Genomic DNA, 19,032 nt, shown 5'->3' with positions numbered 1-19,032 from the left:
TGTGCTCTTCACAGATGAAAGCAGGTTGACACTGAGCACATGTGACAGACGTGACAGAGTCTGGAGATGCCGTGGAGACTGCTGCCTGCAACATCCTCCAGCATGACCGGTTTGGCAGTGGGTCAGTAATGGTGTGGGGTGGCATTTCTTTCGGGGCTGCACAGCCACATGTGCTTGCCAGAGGTAGCCTGACTGCCATTAGGTACCGAGATGAGATCCTCAGACCCCTTGTGAGACCATATGCTGATGCGGTTGGCCCTGGATTCCTCCTAATGCAAGACAATGCTAGACCTCATATTGCTGGAGTTTATCAGCAGTTCCTGCAAGATTCCCCAGACCTGAAATCCAATTGAGCACATCTGGAACATCTTGTCTCGCTCAATCAGCCTGTAGTGTGTTTTTCCACTTTAATTTTGAGTGTGACTCCAAATCCAGATCTTCATGGTTGCTAAATTTGATTTCTATTAATAATTTTTGTGTAATGTTATTTTCAGTACATTCATCTATGTAAAAAACAAAGTATTTAATAAGAATATTTCATTCATTCAGATCTGGGATGTCTTATTTTTGTGTTCCCTGTATTTTCTTTTTGAGCAGTGTATCTTCTAAATAAACAAAGTAGAGTTTACACTATTTAATACAGAAAGTGCAAATGTGGTTTAGGGTGGTTCTTTTAATGTATTTTCCATCCATATAAAAATAAAGCACAATACCCCATATCTTAAAAACAAAGAGAGACAGAGAGAGAACAGTAATTAGGTCATTTTGGTTGAATTAGAGCAAGATCCCACAAGAAACAGGGTGACTCAAAGACTTAAAAATAAATAAATAAAAGTAGGTTGCTAAGGGGGTCCACTGGAAATTTAAATTCAGAATATCTGATCAGATTCAGTTCAACAAGAATGGTATATACCGGTACAGTTCTTAACAAATGTATTATACTACCATTCAATCTAAAGTTTATGCCACAGCTGCCTTAAATTACCAGTATTGGTAGTTACCAAAATTATTTTATGTGCTTCTGTAATGGTTAATTCACCAGTATGTGCAAGCTCTTTAATCAAAATTGTATTTTTAATGCTAAAATCTAATTATTGTTCTGGTCCACGAATCTACTATTTTTTCTGTTTTTTTGTAAAACAGTAAAGCATGTTATTTTTTTATTAAGATGCCAAATTAAAGTAATCCACTTGCATTCCTGAGCAGAAAAATTAGTTATGCTTGATTCATTTGTAACCAGTGAGTGACCTCAAATTGAGGTATACAAACGTGAATTCAGTTTGCTATTTAAATAATAAATAAAAATATAACTTTTAAACAAGTTTTTAAAAGATTTCTAAAATATTCGTGTTTCCTTGGTTTTAGGACAGATGGTCTGATAAATTTATTAAGCACTGTAAATCACTGGGCTTGATTTTCAGACTTTTTTTTTCCCACCCCCATGCTCCAATATAGATGACAGTATATGATTAATAGCACTGTGCAAGAGATTAAATAGCATGTTGTACTGAATAACTGTTTTGCATTTTGGTGGAACAAGTTTTTAAAGTTTTTACTGAAGTGTTTCCATAGTCTAGTGGTTAACATGTTTGCCTAAAAACATCCCTAGTTTGAGACCAGAGGTTATAACCCTGAATAAACAGGAGGGTTGTAGAAAGGCATCTGGTGTCACATCTGTGCCAAATCAAATATATAGATCCATCTGCTGTGATGACCTCTTGGGTAGTAAGGAAGCAGAGAAAATTTATAATCCTGCTTAAGCAGTATGAACATTTAACATAAAAAAATCACCTAAAGTTTTTTTCAGCTCCTCCCTTGGTCACATTGAGTCACCACAGTGAGTGGGTAGCTTCACATGTGTGATTCGGTGATTTGGCTTATTGGGGTTGGGTAATAGATCAGGAGAGGCTAGGGCCACTTTGCCCTCCATCTCAACACACCCCCTGCAGAAAAGCTCAGACTTTCCTGGCAGCAGATTCCTGCCTTGTCCTGTCCAGTTAATACTTGTTACACATCTGGCAGCATTTTTTGAAGGCTGCCCAGCATGAGACAATCACTGGAGAATCCATCTGCTATTATAATGAAAACAGATGAAGAATCTGCTGTGTTCATTTTCATTTCTGTTGCATGAAACGTGTTAGAATCAAATTTTTGAATTTCTCTTTCTTCAACTCACGAGTTACCAAAACATACGACTTTGTGATCACTGTGCAGCTCATACATTTTATTTACCACTTTTTTTTGTTTGTTGTGACGCTGCTTATCACCTTCAGATACGCATCTCGTATCAGGCACTGCTGAGATTTGTGCCCACTTTCAATGCATCATCTTCTTCTTCCCCACACAGTTTTTACAGTCTAGGAATGACCAGCATTACATTACTATTTGAAATAAATGCACATTCTGTAAGAGACAAAGTCATGAGCTGTCCTGACTGTTTTCTCCCAGCAGTTCCATGAGAATCTCCTGGTTGGAAAACTCCTTAAGTGAAGAGTTCATTTCATCCAGAAGATCCTCTCCCAGCAGGAAGCTTTTTAAATCGTGCAGAGTCAAGCTGATCCGGTGGTCTGTTATGCGATCTTGGGAAAAGTTGTAGGTCCGAATCTTCTCTGATCGTCCTTTAGTGCCGATCTGGAGGACAAGGAAGAGGAGAAGCACTGAATTTAGCAATGTTTGTTACTTCTAGCAACAAAACCACTAATATCTTACCTGTGTTTTCATTATATTTTCACACCAGTCAAATTCAACATCATGTCAGAGTTTTAGAGACAAAGCATCACATCTGTATTTTATGTTGTATTTTATGGTTTCCACCTGTGGTTTACCTTTAACTGTCCTTTGTATCTCACTGTGTCCCACCTGTATTTTCCGCTGGTTGTAGCGTTTGCTGGTCTCCTCTTCCAGCTTCATGCTGTACAGTTTTGCTCTCAGGGACTTCATGGCTTTCTCCCTGTTCTTCAGTTGGGATCGCTCCTGCTGGCATTCCGCGACCACACCTGCCCAACAAACACACAATAAAGATCTACTTTACTGCATTTATCCATCCTTACATTTTCTTCCCCTTATCTAATTCAGGGTCGTGGGGGATCTGGAGGCTATCTACTGGATAAGATACAGGGTACAGCCTGGATAGGTTGCCAGTCTGTCGCAGTGCTAATACATATGCACAAACAACCATTCACGCTCACTATCACACCTACAGTCAGCTTACAATCACCAATTAACCTAGCTCTTTTCAACCACTTTAAACAGCACTGTCATCTCCTTTCATTAATAATCTATGAAAAACAGTCCATTTTCCCCATTAGTGGAAAGAATAAAAGATGCCCGAAACTTGTTTGCCATGTATTGCATTCAGTTTGTACAGTTTTTACCTGTAGGAAGATGAACTATCCTGACAGCGCTGTCTGTGGTGTTGACATGTTGACCTCCAGCTCCACTCGCCCTCTTAGTGTCTATCCTGAGATCCTTTGGGTTTATTGTGAAAGAGATCTGACAAGAACACACACAAACACTACAAATTACACATACTACATATATTTAGATAAGCAGCAGCTAAACACAACAAAACACTCTGGAAACTTTGTAAGTTTATTGAGGATTCATTTAAGCAAACTGAGCTGTTTTAACAGCATCCTTGTTATTTGGATACATCCATCTATCGTGTGCAGCTGTACCTCAGTGGGCTGGGGCAGCACAGCCACAGTCATGGTGCTGGTGTGCATCCGGCCCTGTTTTTCAGTCTTGGGAACCCTCTGAACACGATGAACTCCTGCCTCAAACTTCATCCTTTTGTAGCTCTGAGGGCCGCTGATACTAGCTGAGGCGTGACGTAGTCCACCTGTTCATATGTGAGCAGTGAAAAAAATGTGAATTCAGTTTTTTATTTGGCAAATAATTAACATAGATTAACATAAATAAATTTAATATTTGTGTATTCTTATTTTTGGGGTTTTGTTTTGTTTTTGTTTTTTTACAATAGGTGGTCTAAGGAATTTGTTAAGCACTGTAGCATAAAAAAGCTGATTTCCCTGATGTTGTTTTATTATAACAACCGCTAAAATGTCACTACTCTAATACAAAAACAGATGGAAAAAATTAGGTATGAATTGAGTCTTTTAATGTGACCATGAATAAAGTATTTGTTTTGGTGCATGTTTTTAGATTACAAGTTTAAAAATGAACCTTTGCCCACTGTTTACTGGCACTATTTGAATCCATGCTGCCAAACATTCAGCATTTCTGTGACACAAGGGCTCCCTCTTGTGCTTGATATAAGTTATTACAATTTTACCAAATCAAAGCTTCAGGCCTTTGCTGTTTTTTGTAAACACATATTTTACGAATCTACTTTTTCTTCTTTTTTTAATTAGACATCACCTCATAACCTAAATTTCAGTCACTAGCTGAAAAATTGCCAAACACTGTCTTTTCCATGTGGAAAGGACACATAAAATTGAGTTCACTCTGATTCTGACAGATACTAAACGAGAAAATCCGTAAAAGCGTAAGAGTGACCACGTGACTGAGACCAATTTGATTCTTCTCTCAAATTTGTTAAACAAGCATTTCTGTTTTCTGTGAAGTTTTCTTAGTGCATGGCATTATTTTTGTTTGTGCTTTCTTTTGTCTTTTAGGATTATTACTTTGCTATGACTAAATATAGTAATTCGAAATTTGGCTTCTGTAAACTACATGATTTCATATATATGATGCTGAGCTTGTGTCTTTAACTGAACAGATCTATTTTAATTTCTTTCCTTCATTTGGAAATCCAATAAATAAATTAAGGGAATCTATTTTTTTTTAAAAAACAACTGTAATGATAGTTTTCTTAAAAGGTGTAACAATGATATGATGGCAAAAATACATTTGTGGAAGATTTTGTAATAGAAATGTATGTGTCGACTGACCTAGCTCACTGGTTGTGTGCTCCAGGATGTCAAAGGACCAGCTGTGGTGATGAGCAAAGCCCTGGTACATGTCAAACACCTTAAGGGGAGAGGAAGTTGGCATGTAAATACAGAAAAAAAACCTTTCGCTTAATTCTTTATTTTTTTTATTCTTTCTTTATTCTTTATTGCAGATGGCAATTGTGTCTGTGAGCATCCCGTTTTTGGCCTGCTGCAATAGCAATATTCAATTTAAAATAACTAATACACATATGTACTTCCTGACCTCAGCAGTGAACAGCATGGCTTCTTGACCACCAACGCCAGCGGTGACCTCCAGGACGAGGTCACTCAGATCAGTCTCCTCCTCTGGAATCAATAGATCCAGAATCTGATTTGATGATGCATGTTGATTAACAAGAGAAATGTGATAATGTGTCAGCTGTGCGACAAGTATAACAACACTGAAAATGCAAAGAGAAACGCTGTCAGCGCGCTCAATAAGATTTACCAACAGCTCGGTTGAGACCTTGATATCACAAAGTGAAAAAATCAAGTTTCTACCTTTTGTCTAAGAGTTTGAATATCTTCCAAACAGCCTGCTCTCTCCACCTCTGCCAGTTCCCGCAAAGATGGGTCTTCATCTTTGAGGAAAAACAGACACAAATACAATTTTTACCATAATCTGAGAGTGATTCTACTCTCACAAAGTGAGAGCCAACTGTGGCTTATTAATTAGAGATCTTTCTCCACAAACCTTTCAGAAGCGTCTCAGTCTCTGTAATCTCTTTTTGCTTGGTGTCCAGCTCTCTGATGGTCTGGATAAGAGGAGCCAGAAGGGACACTTTGGTCCTCTTGGCCTTCAGTTCATCCTCACTGCACTGCTCCTCTCCCAAATTACCACTGATGGCTTGTAAACATTCGCTGTACTGTGCCTCAGTCTTCCTCAGGTGCTCCTGCAGAGACTTCCTGGCAAAAATCTCATCCACTGACAGCAACTTCACCATCAGTGGTGTGCTGGTGTAAAGAGTTCTTTTAGCTCTATTTTCAACACTTTGGTTTAAGACATATGGTGGTTTTTGAAAGTGAGGTATCCATAGGTTATAGGCAGACTCTTTTACTCTGGGCAGAAGGTTTACAAGTCTTCTGTAAGCCATTTTACATGTAGATGTGGATGAAATATTCACTGCGTAGTAAACAGACTTGATTTTTGCCGGTCTCTAGTCCATTTAGCTAAATCTCATTCAAAAATACAAAAGTTGGTATTTATTTATGTTTTAACACAAATAAATTACTCCCAGATGCTAGGGACCATTTTTGACCCGAGGACAACACAAGGGTTACGATACAGCCTATATAGTGAAGAAAAATTCTTCAACTCGGCGTAAATATAACACGGTAGTGATAATTTTACTTTTTTTAAAATTTGTAACAGGTTCAAGTCAGTGGTGAGCAGCTATAATGCGGAATACTACAACCAACAACAGATTATTCTTTTGGATTTAGAAAATCTTTGACAAAACATGGCTGATGGGCGGGGTTTTTACTATTAAGCCTGAACTAATCTACAAAAACATGATATGAATATCTGAGGAGGTAAACAACTCACTGAAGGTTCCCTGCTAGCTCAACGTGATCATGAAATCAAATGTCAAGCTGCCGAATGCTTTACTCGATTTTTCCAGTTAGCGGTGTCTATATCGGAACAGGCTCCAGTCATTAATTCTTTAAACATTGTCTAGAAACGTCCAATTAACATCATTTACAAACAGCTTGCGTCGTTACCACCTTGCTAAAGGGCGCAGACATATTGAACATTTTCTTCTTTTTTTCATATTTCTTGCGGTTGGGAAACAGCTTTACAGTTCACTGCTGCCACCTCCTGGATGGTGCTGTGTACTGCACCTGGCCACAATGAGAAACTAAAGAATGGGTTACCACACATGGGTCCGTTCTTCGTACCTCGCTTACTACATCCAAGATCAAATCATCGCTATTCCGGTTCTCCGAACACACCTGTTGTTGACGATTAGTATAGCTGGATGAAGTAATGTGAGATCACTGGGTGGCTTAACAGGGGCTACGCATCGATAGTAGAAACATTGATCGGCAACCCTCTGATTGGTCGGCGAAAATGTCGAAGGAGCGCGCTCGGTATTTTTCGGCAGCAGAGCAAGAACTCTTGATTGAGGGATTTCAGGAGTTTCAGAGTTTAATTAAAACGCAAGGGAACACTGCAAAGGCTGCAAAAGCAAGGAGAGAGGGCTGGCAGAAAGTTGCTGACAAATTTAACTCGTAAGTAATTTAATAATAATAATAATAATGGATTGGATTTATATAGCGCTTTTCAAGGCACCCAAAGCGCTTTACAATACCACTATTCATTCACTCTCACATTCACACACTGGTGGAGGCAAGCTACAGTTGTAGCCACAGCTGCCCTGGGGCAGACTGACAGAAGCCAGGCTGCCATATCGCGCCATCGGCCCCTCTGGCCAACACCAGTAGGCGGTAGGGTAAATTTATTAAATTATATTACATTATATCATATTATATTATATTACATTATATCCTCTTTCACATTAGAGCCACAACAGGACCCACTAGAACATGGGAACAAGTAAAAGTGAAATATAAGAATATCCTACAGAATGGTAATATTTATCACTTATATTGCTTTTATTCTCTAAGAAAGAGACCCTGAAATAATCTGTTTGTTTGTTTATAACAGCAACCAAGAAAAGGGCAGAGCAAAAAAAGACAGGTGGTGGTCCTGCACCCCCTCGTCAACAAGTTGGTTAAGTAAATAATACCCTCACGGGAAAATCGATATCTCTCTATGAGCACACTGTCGCGCTGAGCTAAAGGATCCTGTCTATCCCGCAATATACGCTGAGTTCTGAAAACTCTCCTTATCAATCTTGCACCTTCCGCAATGGGTGGCTCGCGTATACGGACAGGACATGGCTGCGACAGACTTCCCAAATCCACCTTCGCTTTTATAGCCGTGGTCTCTCATCTTGATTACACGAAGTAATTTACTATTACTACTCTACAATATGAATTACATCGGAAATAATCAAATACATGAAATAGAATGATTAATAGTACATTTCACTTTTTTTTAGGAAATGACCTGTATGTATCTGTATGGAATCAATAAAAGGATCAAGTACTGCATTAACTTTAGTTACATTGATAATATTTATTTATGGTAAAACAGTGGTAAAATATCGCTGTTGCTTTCGGACATACCTGAGTGGCCGCGATCTAATCTTGTTTACATAAAGTAAGCCTGCTCCCGAGCAGGTTTACGCTTACGGATCTGTTGCTATGACAGCAAGTCCCGGATGAGCTTCGGAGAACCGAACGATCCAAGATCACGCGAAATCGTCAACAATCAAATCCAGCTAACTTACTTAGCGAGGTACGAAGAACGGAGGCTTCCAGCTTCAGTTTGACTGTAATTTCATATTTACTTCTAATTTCTGACTACCAATTTGTTAACTTGGAAGAGATAGTCTAATTGAAATTAGACTACATACTGATGTTTTTGTTTTTTATGGTATAATTTATCATAAATTCTCAAACCGGCATGAAAGTTGAATAAAAATGGCATTTTCTTCATATTTGTGACTAAGAATTTCATGTCATTCAACATGTTTATTACCCATTTCTGAAGGATATAACTATTTACCCTTCAGAAACTGTCACAACTGAAGAAGCCTCTCAGATGAGAGGTGAACCGTCTTCATATAACTTAAAGTCCAATTTGTTTCTTTCCAATCTCCCTAGACTTCTAAAAAAAGAATTTAAGATGGAATGACCCCCATGTTATTCTTTGACCAAACTTATTGAAACTAACCTTAGATATGAGCACACCTTCTTCTTTGAGCTAATGATATAAATGAATACTAAATTCAGTAAGCTTCCCATCCTTGATGAACTTGTCAACAAAATCCACACTGTAAATGCTACTTGAACAGACAAGGAAAAGACAAATATCAGATATACTGTCATAAATTATATTTTAGAAATACATTTGAATGAATTTAGCCTATTGGATGTGCAAATGTGTAATGTTAATAAATCCCTGACCCCCAAGATAAACATATCCTTCCATATATAATTATACTAATCAGTCTTGCACAATCTTGCTGCTACTAATTAACAAGGCTGCTTTGTTTTTAATTAACTGTGGGGTGGGGGGTTTCGAGTGGCCTCTCATGGCATTTGGAGTCAATGATATTGCATGTGAATTGTAGACCCCCCACTGCTTGGGCATGGTGTGAATCATTAGGATTAATTAACAGGCCACTTGAATATATCGCTGAAACCCATATTATACTGGAAGTAATTGGCAATCAAGAGGATGAGCAGGGACCATATGTGGTCTGGGGTGCAGGTATTTCACTGTGTTCTGTCTTAAATCTGGAAACAATAATTCATTGGCACACATGCATGAACAAAACTCTCTAATATCAGCATCAACACATCAATACAAACACATAATTTTGCTTGGTACATACTTTGCATACTTTACTGCTTGCTCTGGACCACAGTAGATTGTTCAGCGCTCAAAATAGACACCAGGAAAAATAGCACACAGTTTCCCCACTTTAAACTGTTAAAGTTTAAAGTCGTATACAACAGACTGTTAAATAACATTATTGCATATACACCTTTAGCTTGCAGAAACTGTAAGCTAAATAGCAAAGAATGGCCTTTGTGGCTTTTACAAAAACGATTTGGTCACCTGAGCATTTTATTGACTTTAAGCTGCTTTGAAATGTATCTGGGACAGCTTTCAACCAGAACGACTAAACTTGTAAATTAGAGTTTGACAACAGGATCAAGAGACTAAACTTATCAGGGTGGACTCCAGTATGCAAAATGAGCCGTCACATACATCTTCAGTGACCCTCTCTCATGTTTTCTCCCAGTTGATCAACAATTCCCATTTCACTGTCCTGTAAATATTAAATTATACAGAGATCCTGATTATGTTTTTTATGACTTAAATAACAGAAAAGTGTTAGAGAAAAAAGCTGAGACAGTGTCTGGAAATAAACCTACATTACATCCCCCAGCTTCCCCCACTGGTTTCAGTGAAAGAGCTACTTAACACATTCCAGGCAGGGTGTGAACTTAACCATCCTGTACATTATCTGCATTGTAGAGCTTTTGTTTGTCAAGCAGTGGGAATCATGGCAGGAAAGAGTCTCTTATTCATGTTTTCCATGTAAGAACAGGCTCAATAAAACCCAGTGATGAAAATTGTTGTTTAAATGTTTAAATGTTTGAAGCATCCTGAAACGGGAGTGTTAGTTTCAGTCATAAATATTAATCAGGTACACTGATTAAACATCCGTGGGCCTTTCAAACTTTTCAGAAACCCTGCAAATAATTAATTGGTAATTGAATTTACCAGTATTTACCAAGCAATGGCTGATGTTTATCGTATGCCTAATTGGTTAAAGGTTGTGTGCTAAAGATTTTTAATAATAAATTCTATTTAAACAGTAGTATCGATTTTCACCCAAAATATCCCAATTAGTGCATGCATAATTTTATTTTTTCTAGTGTTAACAACACAGAATTATTCAATAGTAACTCTAATTTCAAGCTGCATTAAAGATTCCGAACATACCAACTTTAAAAAAAGACTTTAACCTCCTCTAAGACCCAAACTCTTTCACGGCATGCATTTTTAATTTCTCTTTGATATTTGGTCACATTGGGGCCCGATGAATGTAAAAACAAATAAGTACCAGATTTTTTTTAAACCTTACTTTTGTTTTTAAGAAAAATAAGAGCCACATACGAGGATATTCGTTTAAAACTTTGATAAAACTGTAGCAGTATAATGTCCTCGTAAGTGGATATCAGGCCCTTGTAGAGCAAAATTGAGTATTTTGGTCTAAATAACCCAAAATGTGATGTCCACATATGTGGACGCCAGGTCCTAGGAGGTTAAAAGGCTTATTTCGCCTATGAAGTGCCATATTCAAAATATAGGATTTGGAAATATTATTTTGTTTTTTGCATATTTGCGGTCTGCAAAATATGCTAAGTTCCGGAGGATGCCACGATTTTCAAATCGGCTAACGTTTAGAAACTTCTTACGTTTAAGTGCGTGAGATATATCTGTTTACATTAGCTTCAAACGCTGAATGGCGCTCAGAAAGGCCATGTTTTTTTCACGACAGTTTTGCAGTGGGAACACGTTCACTGCGCGGTGACGTCACCGAAACTGAAGCCAGCTTTCATTTGTTGACGTTTTAAAGAGACAACCTCCCCTTGTACTGTGATTGGTTTGCGCCATTTGCGCACCGATTTCAAAAGAGTGGCTGCAACTGGCGGATTTTCAGTTGAGGAGTATTTAATCTGGGAAGAGCGGGCGACAGTCGAGAAGATACTTGACCAGCTACTAGGACTCTTCTGTGGATAACGATATAACAACAGTAAGGTAAGAGGAGTTACGTACCTTTTCTAAACTTTTAAGAGTTCTCTTTAGCGGAATGTTATTCTGTTCGCGGTATGAGGAGTTTGTCATAAGTCGCTTCTTAGTTGCAAACTACTTACCATATTATCATCTAAGACCACGCAAATGTAGCTCGGTATTATAACAGGATTTTATTTAACGCCCATCACTCTCATTAATGTCCAGTTCATGTTATTTGACATACGTTTGACCAAAGACAGCATAAATGGGCGAAAACCGAGTAGCTTCACGTCATCGCTACATTTCCGCCAAATTTGCATCGCGCCAAAATCAAGACTTTGGAAAACTATCTTATTGAAAAGTTTCCAACCTTATTTCCCCTTTTAAACAACAGTGTTTATATTATAGCTTTATTCCCTGTCTAGCCACTCATAGCTTACATTTGATGTTTAATGTGGCCTGGTTAGCTTGCATTTGGGAAGCTGTGTTGCGTTCAGTCCCGTACACTCCGTAAAACCTAACCTAACACAATCTTGTTATTTCTCTCCTGTACTTAGAAATCTGCAAAGTGAATGTCTCATTCTAACGGAATCATCATGAAGTTTGCCGCGTGCGAATCTCCAAGAGCCTCTGCCGTGGAGGCCAAAGCTTCCCCAGTAAAAGAGCCCATCCCCATCAAACCTCAGTGTTCCCCTGTAAAGGTGACCACGGTGTTGTTCTCTTCCAAAAACAACACCAGTGCAATCCACGACAAGGAAAACAGCACTGGCATGGCGCATGACAGGACTCTGGAGTTTGAGGATAGTGGTTATCTCTCTCTGCAAAACAGTCAGATTGAATATCACCATGAGAACGAAGAGGATGTCCACATCCTGGGAAAGTCCACAGTAGTGTCGTCTACTGCTACAAATCAAGGAATGCCACATAATTCTCCTTCCAAATGTCAAGTAAGGAGCACCCCTATTCAACTGGAGGCAGTCTGCACTCCTGTGGTTCGTCCCCAGAGGAGAACTGCGGCATACTCGTCGTCCACCCCATCCGGCCATCACAGCCACCTGCCTATACTGAACTTCCAGCGGGTTGTGTGTGAAGAACTTGCTAAGAGCTATGAGAAGAATAAGAGGTAAGATTTTGACATCTTGTTTGACTGGGTGTTCATCTAGATTGGTTTACGCTTGGGCAGCTATAAAATGTTGTCTTTCTATGTGTGTTAGGTACGACTGGAGCATTGTCACAAAAGTTGCAGAGAATTTTCTTTTGGATCGGGTGATTGGACGTCAGATGGGCTTGGAGTACAGCGATATCTTTCAGTCTCTGCTGGCCAGAAACATGAGATGTATCCTGACAAAGATCCTGGCCTTTCTGGAAGACTTGGACCTCATTAGGTAAGCTACAAACCTTCACTTTGTCCTATCTGGATAAATGTATTTGGCAGTAAGGAAATTTGAATTTAGGTGATATCAGAATTAATTTTTGAATCTTTGTAACTGTTAATTTTGTGCTCTTATTAATCGCATGTTACATTTCCTTTTTCAACTTCACAGTTGTAAGAAAGTGAGCAGGACTTGGAGGAAAATCATCTGTGAAGATGCAGCAGCTCTGAGGCGGTGTCAGCGAGCTGAGCAGGAACTCAGGGTGAGGAAACTCGCACAACATGACACTGATTCAGACAATGCTTTTGTGCTTCAGGCCATCAGTGTGATTCTTATCAAGTAGTTACATAGTAAGAAAGACCACAACTTACCGTACAGGTCTTCTTACAAGTTATTTAAAAGAACAGTTGCACATGTAAGGAAAACATGCAACGGGTGGTTGTTAGAGCTATAAGAAAGGATGACGCATTCACAATTCATGTCATTCTTTCTATAAGGCAACCTGAATAAGAATATTTAGTTTTGAGTCTTTATTTTGTTTTTTCTTGCAACAATATGAATAACAGTATACTGCTAAAGCTGCAAATGTTCTAATCATTTGATTAATTCATTTTTAGGAGTCAAGAAACTCTCTGAGACAGAGGGGTATTGGTTTGACAAGAGATGTGGCCGTCTCCAGGATGGTGCTGTCCTGCATGCAGACCACGGCTTCCTCAAAGACTCCATCTTCATCATCCTCCTCGTCCACCCCCAGCTGCATGACCACCAGACGGGCTGCTTCCTCTCAGAGAGGCAGCACACCCACCTCCCGATGCTCACGCTTCAACGAGTACATCCAGGTGAGCATCGTTTTCAACAATTCACTCTGATGCAACAGAACTGAAAAACAACCTCATGGCCAAGATTAATTTTCCAAATGATGTTTTCACTGTAGGAAATGCATAAATGTTCCTTATAGCCTTGTTTTTAACAAACCTCCATGTTTCATTCTTTCTATCTCCAGGCTGCCAGCACTCTGAAGCAACACGAGTCTCTTCGTGCCTGCAAACGCTGCGGCTCACCAGCGACACATCTGAATGAGGTTCAGAAAGCTACGTGCACTCGCCTTAGTTGTCTCTTCACCTTCTGCACTCGCTGTCAGGAGTCTTTCCACGGCTCGACCCCCTGCAGAACCGTGACTCCCCGAGCCAACTTCTCTAAGACGTCACCGGGGAGCGCTCGCAGCAAGAAGAACATCAGGCGACTGTGATGGAAGCTTTGTGGAATTTTATTCAGATTTTTTTTTTTATTTTTAAAGCAGCTAACCTCTGAGCCAGCAGTGTTTCCACTAGCACTGTCCAAACCTCGGACAAGAGTGGAAGTTTTTATATAAGCTCGACCTGAAAATGCAAGGCTTCACTGCACGTACTTTTCCCAAAACCTGTATACGGAAGTCAACACTGAGTGAAACACTCAAAGAAAACTGACACAATCGAACAAAAAATATATCCTGATTGTGAGAAGACGATGCCAAAAAACCCAAAATAAAGGCTTTTATTTTATTTTAAATGAAATGTATGTAAATATATTGTAATGTAACTTTTAGATAATGTAAATTGTTTAGTAGTTTTAAATAAATTTTTGATACTCAGGAAATATGAATAAGTATTAAAGTTTATTGTATTGTACTGTACTGTATGGTATGGTATTTCCTGTAAATACATTGTTTCTTTAAAACCTTACCTTGTGTTATTCTACTTATTTTTAAAAACACAACATTTATCTCAGGGAAGCTGAGTAAAGCTTCTGCGCTCATCAGTTTAGTTTGCAATAAGAAGTGATGTGCCTTTGCCATCAGTTTAACACTGCTTTGAAGTTTGAATTCTGTATATTTAAACTGCTAAATCACAAACAATTTAAATTTTCGCAGTTTAGTTTAAATGATACTTAAGTCGGTTTTATTTATATGGTACCAATTCAGCTAAGCCTGGTTCATTACCTATAGAAGACCGTAGTGGCATTTAAATTAATGGCAAGCATGAAAGGAAAAGCTCTGCTTCATGGGAAATCCTACGGCAACATAACTAAAGGATTTAAGGTCTCCTGATCCTGCTTTTATCAAAAAGGAAAGTGAAGCGTTCACTTAAAAGTGCAGATGGTCTGTTCCCTGATCAAAACTGGGAGCTGGTTCTACGCAAGTGGTTTGATAGCTGAAGGCTCTTTCTCCTTTTCTGCTTTCTCAAACTCTGAAATGACAAACATGCAGCCTGTAAACAAAGCACCTTATTGGGTTAATACTATACAAGATTTTTTTTAAATATGTAATACTAAATAATATGACTATTAAACTTTAATGCTTGATGACTACTTTCAGGCTGGACTGCAGAAACCTCAGAAAAACTTTGAGTATAACACCAACTACTGCATTTAAAGCTCCAAAGTATTTCTTTTTAATAATTTCCCACAGAGCCGCTGTAGTCAACATGCAGCCCCAGTGGCATCATTGGCATCAGATGTGAACAATTTCTTTTCAATTCTATCTGCCAGCTTTTATTACAGCAGAGGGCAGTGTTGCTTGCTGCCTCTCCATCTCCTGTCCACTGAAGTAATCTATAACTGCGACTATGACTTAAATGAAAAAAACCTCTCAGTGCCAAAGCTCTCTTGTGAAATATTTAAATTCTTTTAATACGACGAATTAAAGCCTGATTGTAAAAGCATTTCAAGCTGTATAAACAGCAACAAACTATGAGGAAAGGTCCGGGAAATCACATAAACAGGCAATTTTACCTAAAAGATAAAAATCCCATATACAGACACACAGACTAATTCACAGGGACAATTCAGCTTTTCTGTATTTTTTTGACCATTTGTCAACTTATGAAATTTGACTGTTATTTTGCTCTTCACATGGAAAATACAGGACATTTAAATGAACTGAAGTGATCTTGCAGTATCTTTCTGCAAGATACTGTGGATTATAGGATAACTGGTCATGTATGCTTGTACAGATTTATGTTAACACTTTAAATAAAACAGATGAATTATGGAGAGCCCATTTTTACAGAGTATTAAAAGAAAAAAAACACATTTAAGCCCAGAAAATGTATAATCCGGTCTCATGTTTCATGAGGTGTACCTGCAGTGTATATACCTACCATGTACATCTTCTTACACAGGGGTCAGTTTTGGGGAAAAAAACTAAAAAAATAGTTCACAGTTCATTGTGGCAGGCTAGCATGGTGACTCATGCTTAGGACAAACATGAAAAAGTATAGTTTTCACTTCCTCTTTTGCCTTTATACTCATGAGTACAGCACTGGGCCCAGTCTTGCAAATTCAGGCCAGAGGGGAGTGTTGACATTAATCACATATTTACATAATTTTCCTCAAAATTTCATGGTCCAACATCCTTTTATTACAGTGAAGATTCAAAATAAATTATTTTTGTTCGCCAGTCTTAATCTTCTTTATCTTGCTGTACGATCATCATGTAGCCACAGTCCTGTGAAACTCAAGGCCCCACCTGGCTCCTTGATCACCTCATAAAGGAGCTGCCTTGGAGGCGCATTTCCTCCAAGCTTCAGCAAAGATGCGACTGTCATGCGACTCTCGTGTGCACATTAATCTTCAGTGGTGATTAATGTGCACCTTTCTTTGCTGAAGGGATTAACATGTAGTTAGTGAGGGAGGTGGTGCTTTCAAGCATCCATACATTTTCTGCTACATGTTGTTACGCTGGGGAAGATCCTTGACTACATTTTCCTCAGCGGTGTTCCACTATAATAATTTGGGGTTGCGTGCTCATGTTGGAGTGTTACATGATGTTCAATGAGGTCTTAATAACACCACAGTGAACCTGAAGAAGCCCTTGCTGTAGCATTCTTGGGTATCTCGTGAACACCCCAGTTTTTAATGTTTTACAAAAAGATTGGAGATTCTGGACAGAAGTTTTAGAAGTGTGTTACATTTATCAAAGTTATTATATTAATAATTTTCCAATACCCATCATAAACTCAGTTCTGCTTTTTGATAAAGTGCCTGCAAAACCTGAAGTGCCTTTTTAACATTAGCATTTAAATGCATTTTATTTTTTATCCCTGTGAGTCTGACCTTGTGCTCTTGGAAAATCCGCTTTTAAAATAAACCCTCACAAGCATTTGAAAAGTTCCTCCTGGAATGAAAATATCTGTCTTCAGTTTCCTCTTAAAAATCTTTGCTTGCATCAGTCATCGTTTGTTTAGAAGAGTTATGAAGCCGCAAATAGCATCACTGACATTACATGATTGCCTCTGACATTTGGAGAACAGCCCATTTGTCTCTCACCTCTTTCTCTCTCTCCCTCTCTTTATCTATACCTCGCTCGCTTTTCGCTGACTTGCTGTGTGTGTGTGTGTGTGTGTGTGTGGTTTGTTGGGATGACGCATAAAAACACAAGCCAGCATTCATTTAGCTCTTGCATGGAAATGATTTCTGTTTAGCAAGATGGAGCTGTGACGTGGTTCTCAGAAAAGCCTCGGTGCACCACAGGTGTGCACTTGTCAGAGGTCACTGTGAAATAGCTGGTGTACATTTGAGGTTTACAGTTAAGTTTCTTTGATTTTGGCCTCGTAAAAAAACACATCTTATTAGAAATGGTTTCCTCTATCCAGGTGGACATGTTATGTGAGAAACCTAAGAGAAAATAAAAAAACAACATAACAGTAATCTTAACAATAGCCTCCTGAGAACCAGGAGACTTATTTGAGCTATCCTACTAAGTCCTGATGTATTAAATAGAGGACATCCGGGGTTTTCCATTGATATCGCATGTGTTTGGGTAGCCTCTTTTAGCTCCAAAGAGGAACGAAATCACAAAAAACGTTCAATGCGAAGATTCTTTTTCCCTCGGTTCTCGGGAGGATAGGCCAACGAGAGTACCTAGAAGTTTTGCATTTGCTGTCTTTCCAGTGTTTAGGACTCAACAAAATCATCCTTATTGATTTTATTAGTTACGCCTGAAGCCTGTTATTGTGTCCAAATTTAAGATGAGCCACCAGGCCCGAACGCTGTCAGTGGAGACAAAAACATTGGCGCTTTTAAATCAAAAGCAAAGGCGATTGTTGCATTTTATGACTATTTTTCTGGGTTCTTTTGGGATGTATGACTATTAATGTCAGCCAGTGATAAATGAAGTTTACAATGAACCAATAAGTGTCCATCTTATATAATGAAACAGTTTTATACTGAAAACAAACAGGTTGCTTATCTTGGCATGAAAACTGAAAACACTGGACTGACCTAATTCTTGTTTTTTGTTTAGGAACCTCACAGTTTTAATCACAGCCTGACTGATGTGTTTTATATTTGTGTAAGCATACAGAGAAAAATGTAAGAAATATACTTGAGGTATTTTAAAAAATATTATCTCACCACAACTTGATCTCTAATCATTTGAGTTATGGAAGGTGCCACTCTGCAAATCGCAGACCCTAATTAAATATGTTTGCTTAACGAATGAATGAGCCAGTAATATTTATTTTTACATATTAAAATGAAACGTGTCTTCTTTTTCCAACACAGTGTGAGCCAAATGACCACAAATGACCAAATGCAAAGACAGTGATTTGGCTTGAAAGTAATTGAGGAGCCAGAGATGCGCTGATAGAGAGAAGAGCAGCAGCTGTACACCTGACATGTAAGAAAATGTCATGATGATGGAACTAAATGGACGATTTTGTAAAACGTGAGAGCTGCTGATGGAGCTGTTGCAGCGGCTGCTGATTAATCTGTGCTGTGGCCTTTTGCTCCCCCTGCTACCAAGGCTCATTTATCCCGCGGGTTTATTGATCGCCTGCCGCAGCGAGACACATCTCCAACACAATCAGACCTGATGCTGCTTATTGTAAAAGTCATTAGGCTTGGCTTCCACCTCTGTGTGTGTGTGTGTGTGCGTGCTTTACTATGTGTGTTAATAAACAGGTGTTTAGCAGACTCCATGGTTACTTAATCACAGCGTGCAGGTTTGGACCTGAAAGCTCCTGATGACATAAAGCGTCACCGCATGGTGAAATCCATGTCTTTGTTTCTGCCGTCATCCCTCTTGCGTTTCTCCTGTCACTATTTTTGGTGTTTTATCTGCCTCTTTTGAAGTTCACTCTTTTTCTGCTTTTTTGCATAAATAGCTCATTTTAGCCCAAGGACAGAGGGTGCGGGGGTTGGTGTATGTCAAGGCAACATCCGGACCATGTGAGCTGTGTGTTTTTCAGGTTGATGATCCTGATGTGCAGTGACTTCCACAGGTCAATTGGCCATGTGTCACCAAAGTTGAACTGTAAAAGCCCTGAAATTAAGCTGTCATTCG

The 19,032-nt window shown here is 38.9% G+C and overlaps 2 protein-coding genes across 2 annotated transcripts; one reads left to right on the top strand and one right to left on the bottom strand.

Annotated features, from left to right (window-relative positions):
• Positions 1-2,207: 2,207 nt before the first annotated feature.
• mtrf1l (mitochondrial translational release factor 1-like) lies at positions 2,208-7,027 on the bottom strand. The gene is made up of 8 exons (XM_085427669.1): positions 5,650-7,027; positions 5,457-5,536; positions 5,179-5,283; positions 4,914-4,992; positions 3,678-3,841; positions 3,375-3,492; positions 2,860-2,996; positions 2,208-2,631 (listed from the first exon to the last, which is right to left on the bottom strand). The coding sequence occupies exons 1-8, from the start codon at positions 6,047-6,049 to the stop codon at positions 2,419-2,421; spliced, it is 1,296 nt and encodes a 431-aa protein (XP_085283795.1). The 5' UTR covers positions 6,050-7,027; the 3' UTR covers positions 2,208-2,418.
• Positions 7,028-11,123: 4,096 nt separating this feature from the next.
• Positions 11,124-14,431, top strand: fbxo5 (F-box protein 5). The gene is made up of 6 exons (XM_085427670.1): positions 11,124-11,361; positions 11,895-12,460; positions 12,552-12,722; positions 12,882-12,972; positions 13,328-13,549; positions 13,714-14,431. The coding sequence occupies exons 2-6, from the start codon at positions 11,910-11,912 to the stop codon at positions 13,957-13,959; spliced, it is 1,281 nt and encodes a 426-aa protein (XP_085283796.1). The 5' UTR covers positions 11,124-11,361; positions 11,895-11,909; the 3' UTR covers positions 13,960-14,431.
• Positions 14,432-19,032: the final 4,601 nt, after the last annotated feature.

Source organism: Rhamphochromis longiceps, linkage group LG13, assembly GCF_057381845.1.
Source record: "Rhamphochromis longiceps isolate RC_006_pf linkage group LG13, R_longiceps_female_GT1.1, whole genome shotgun sequence".
Taxonomy (NCBI): domain Eukaryota; kingdom Metazoa; phylum Chordata; class Actinopteri; order Cichliformes; family Cichlidae; genus Rhamphochromis; species Rhamphochromis longiceps.
This window is presented reverse-complemented; position numbering and strand designations above follow the sequence as displayed.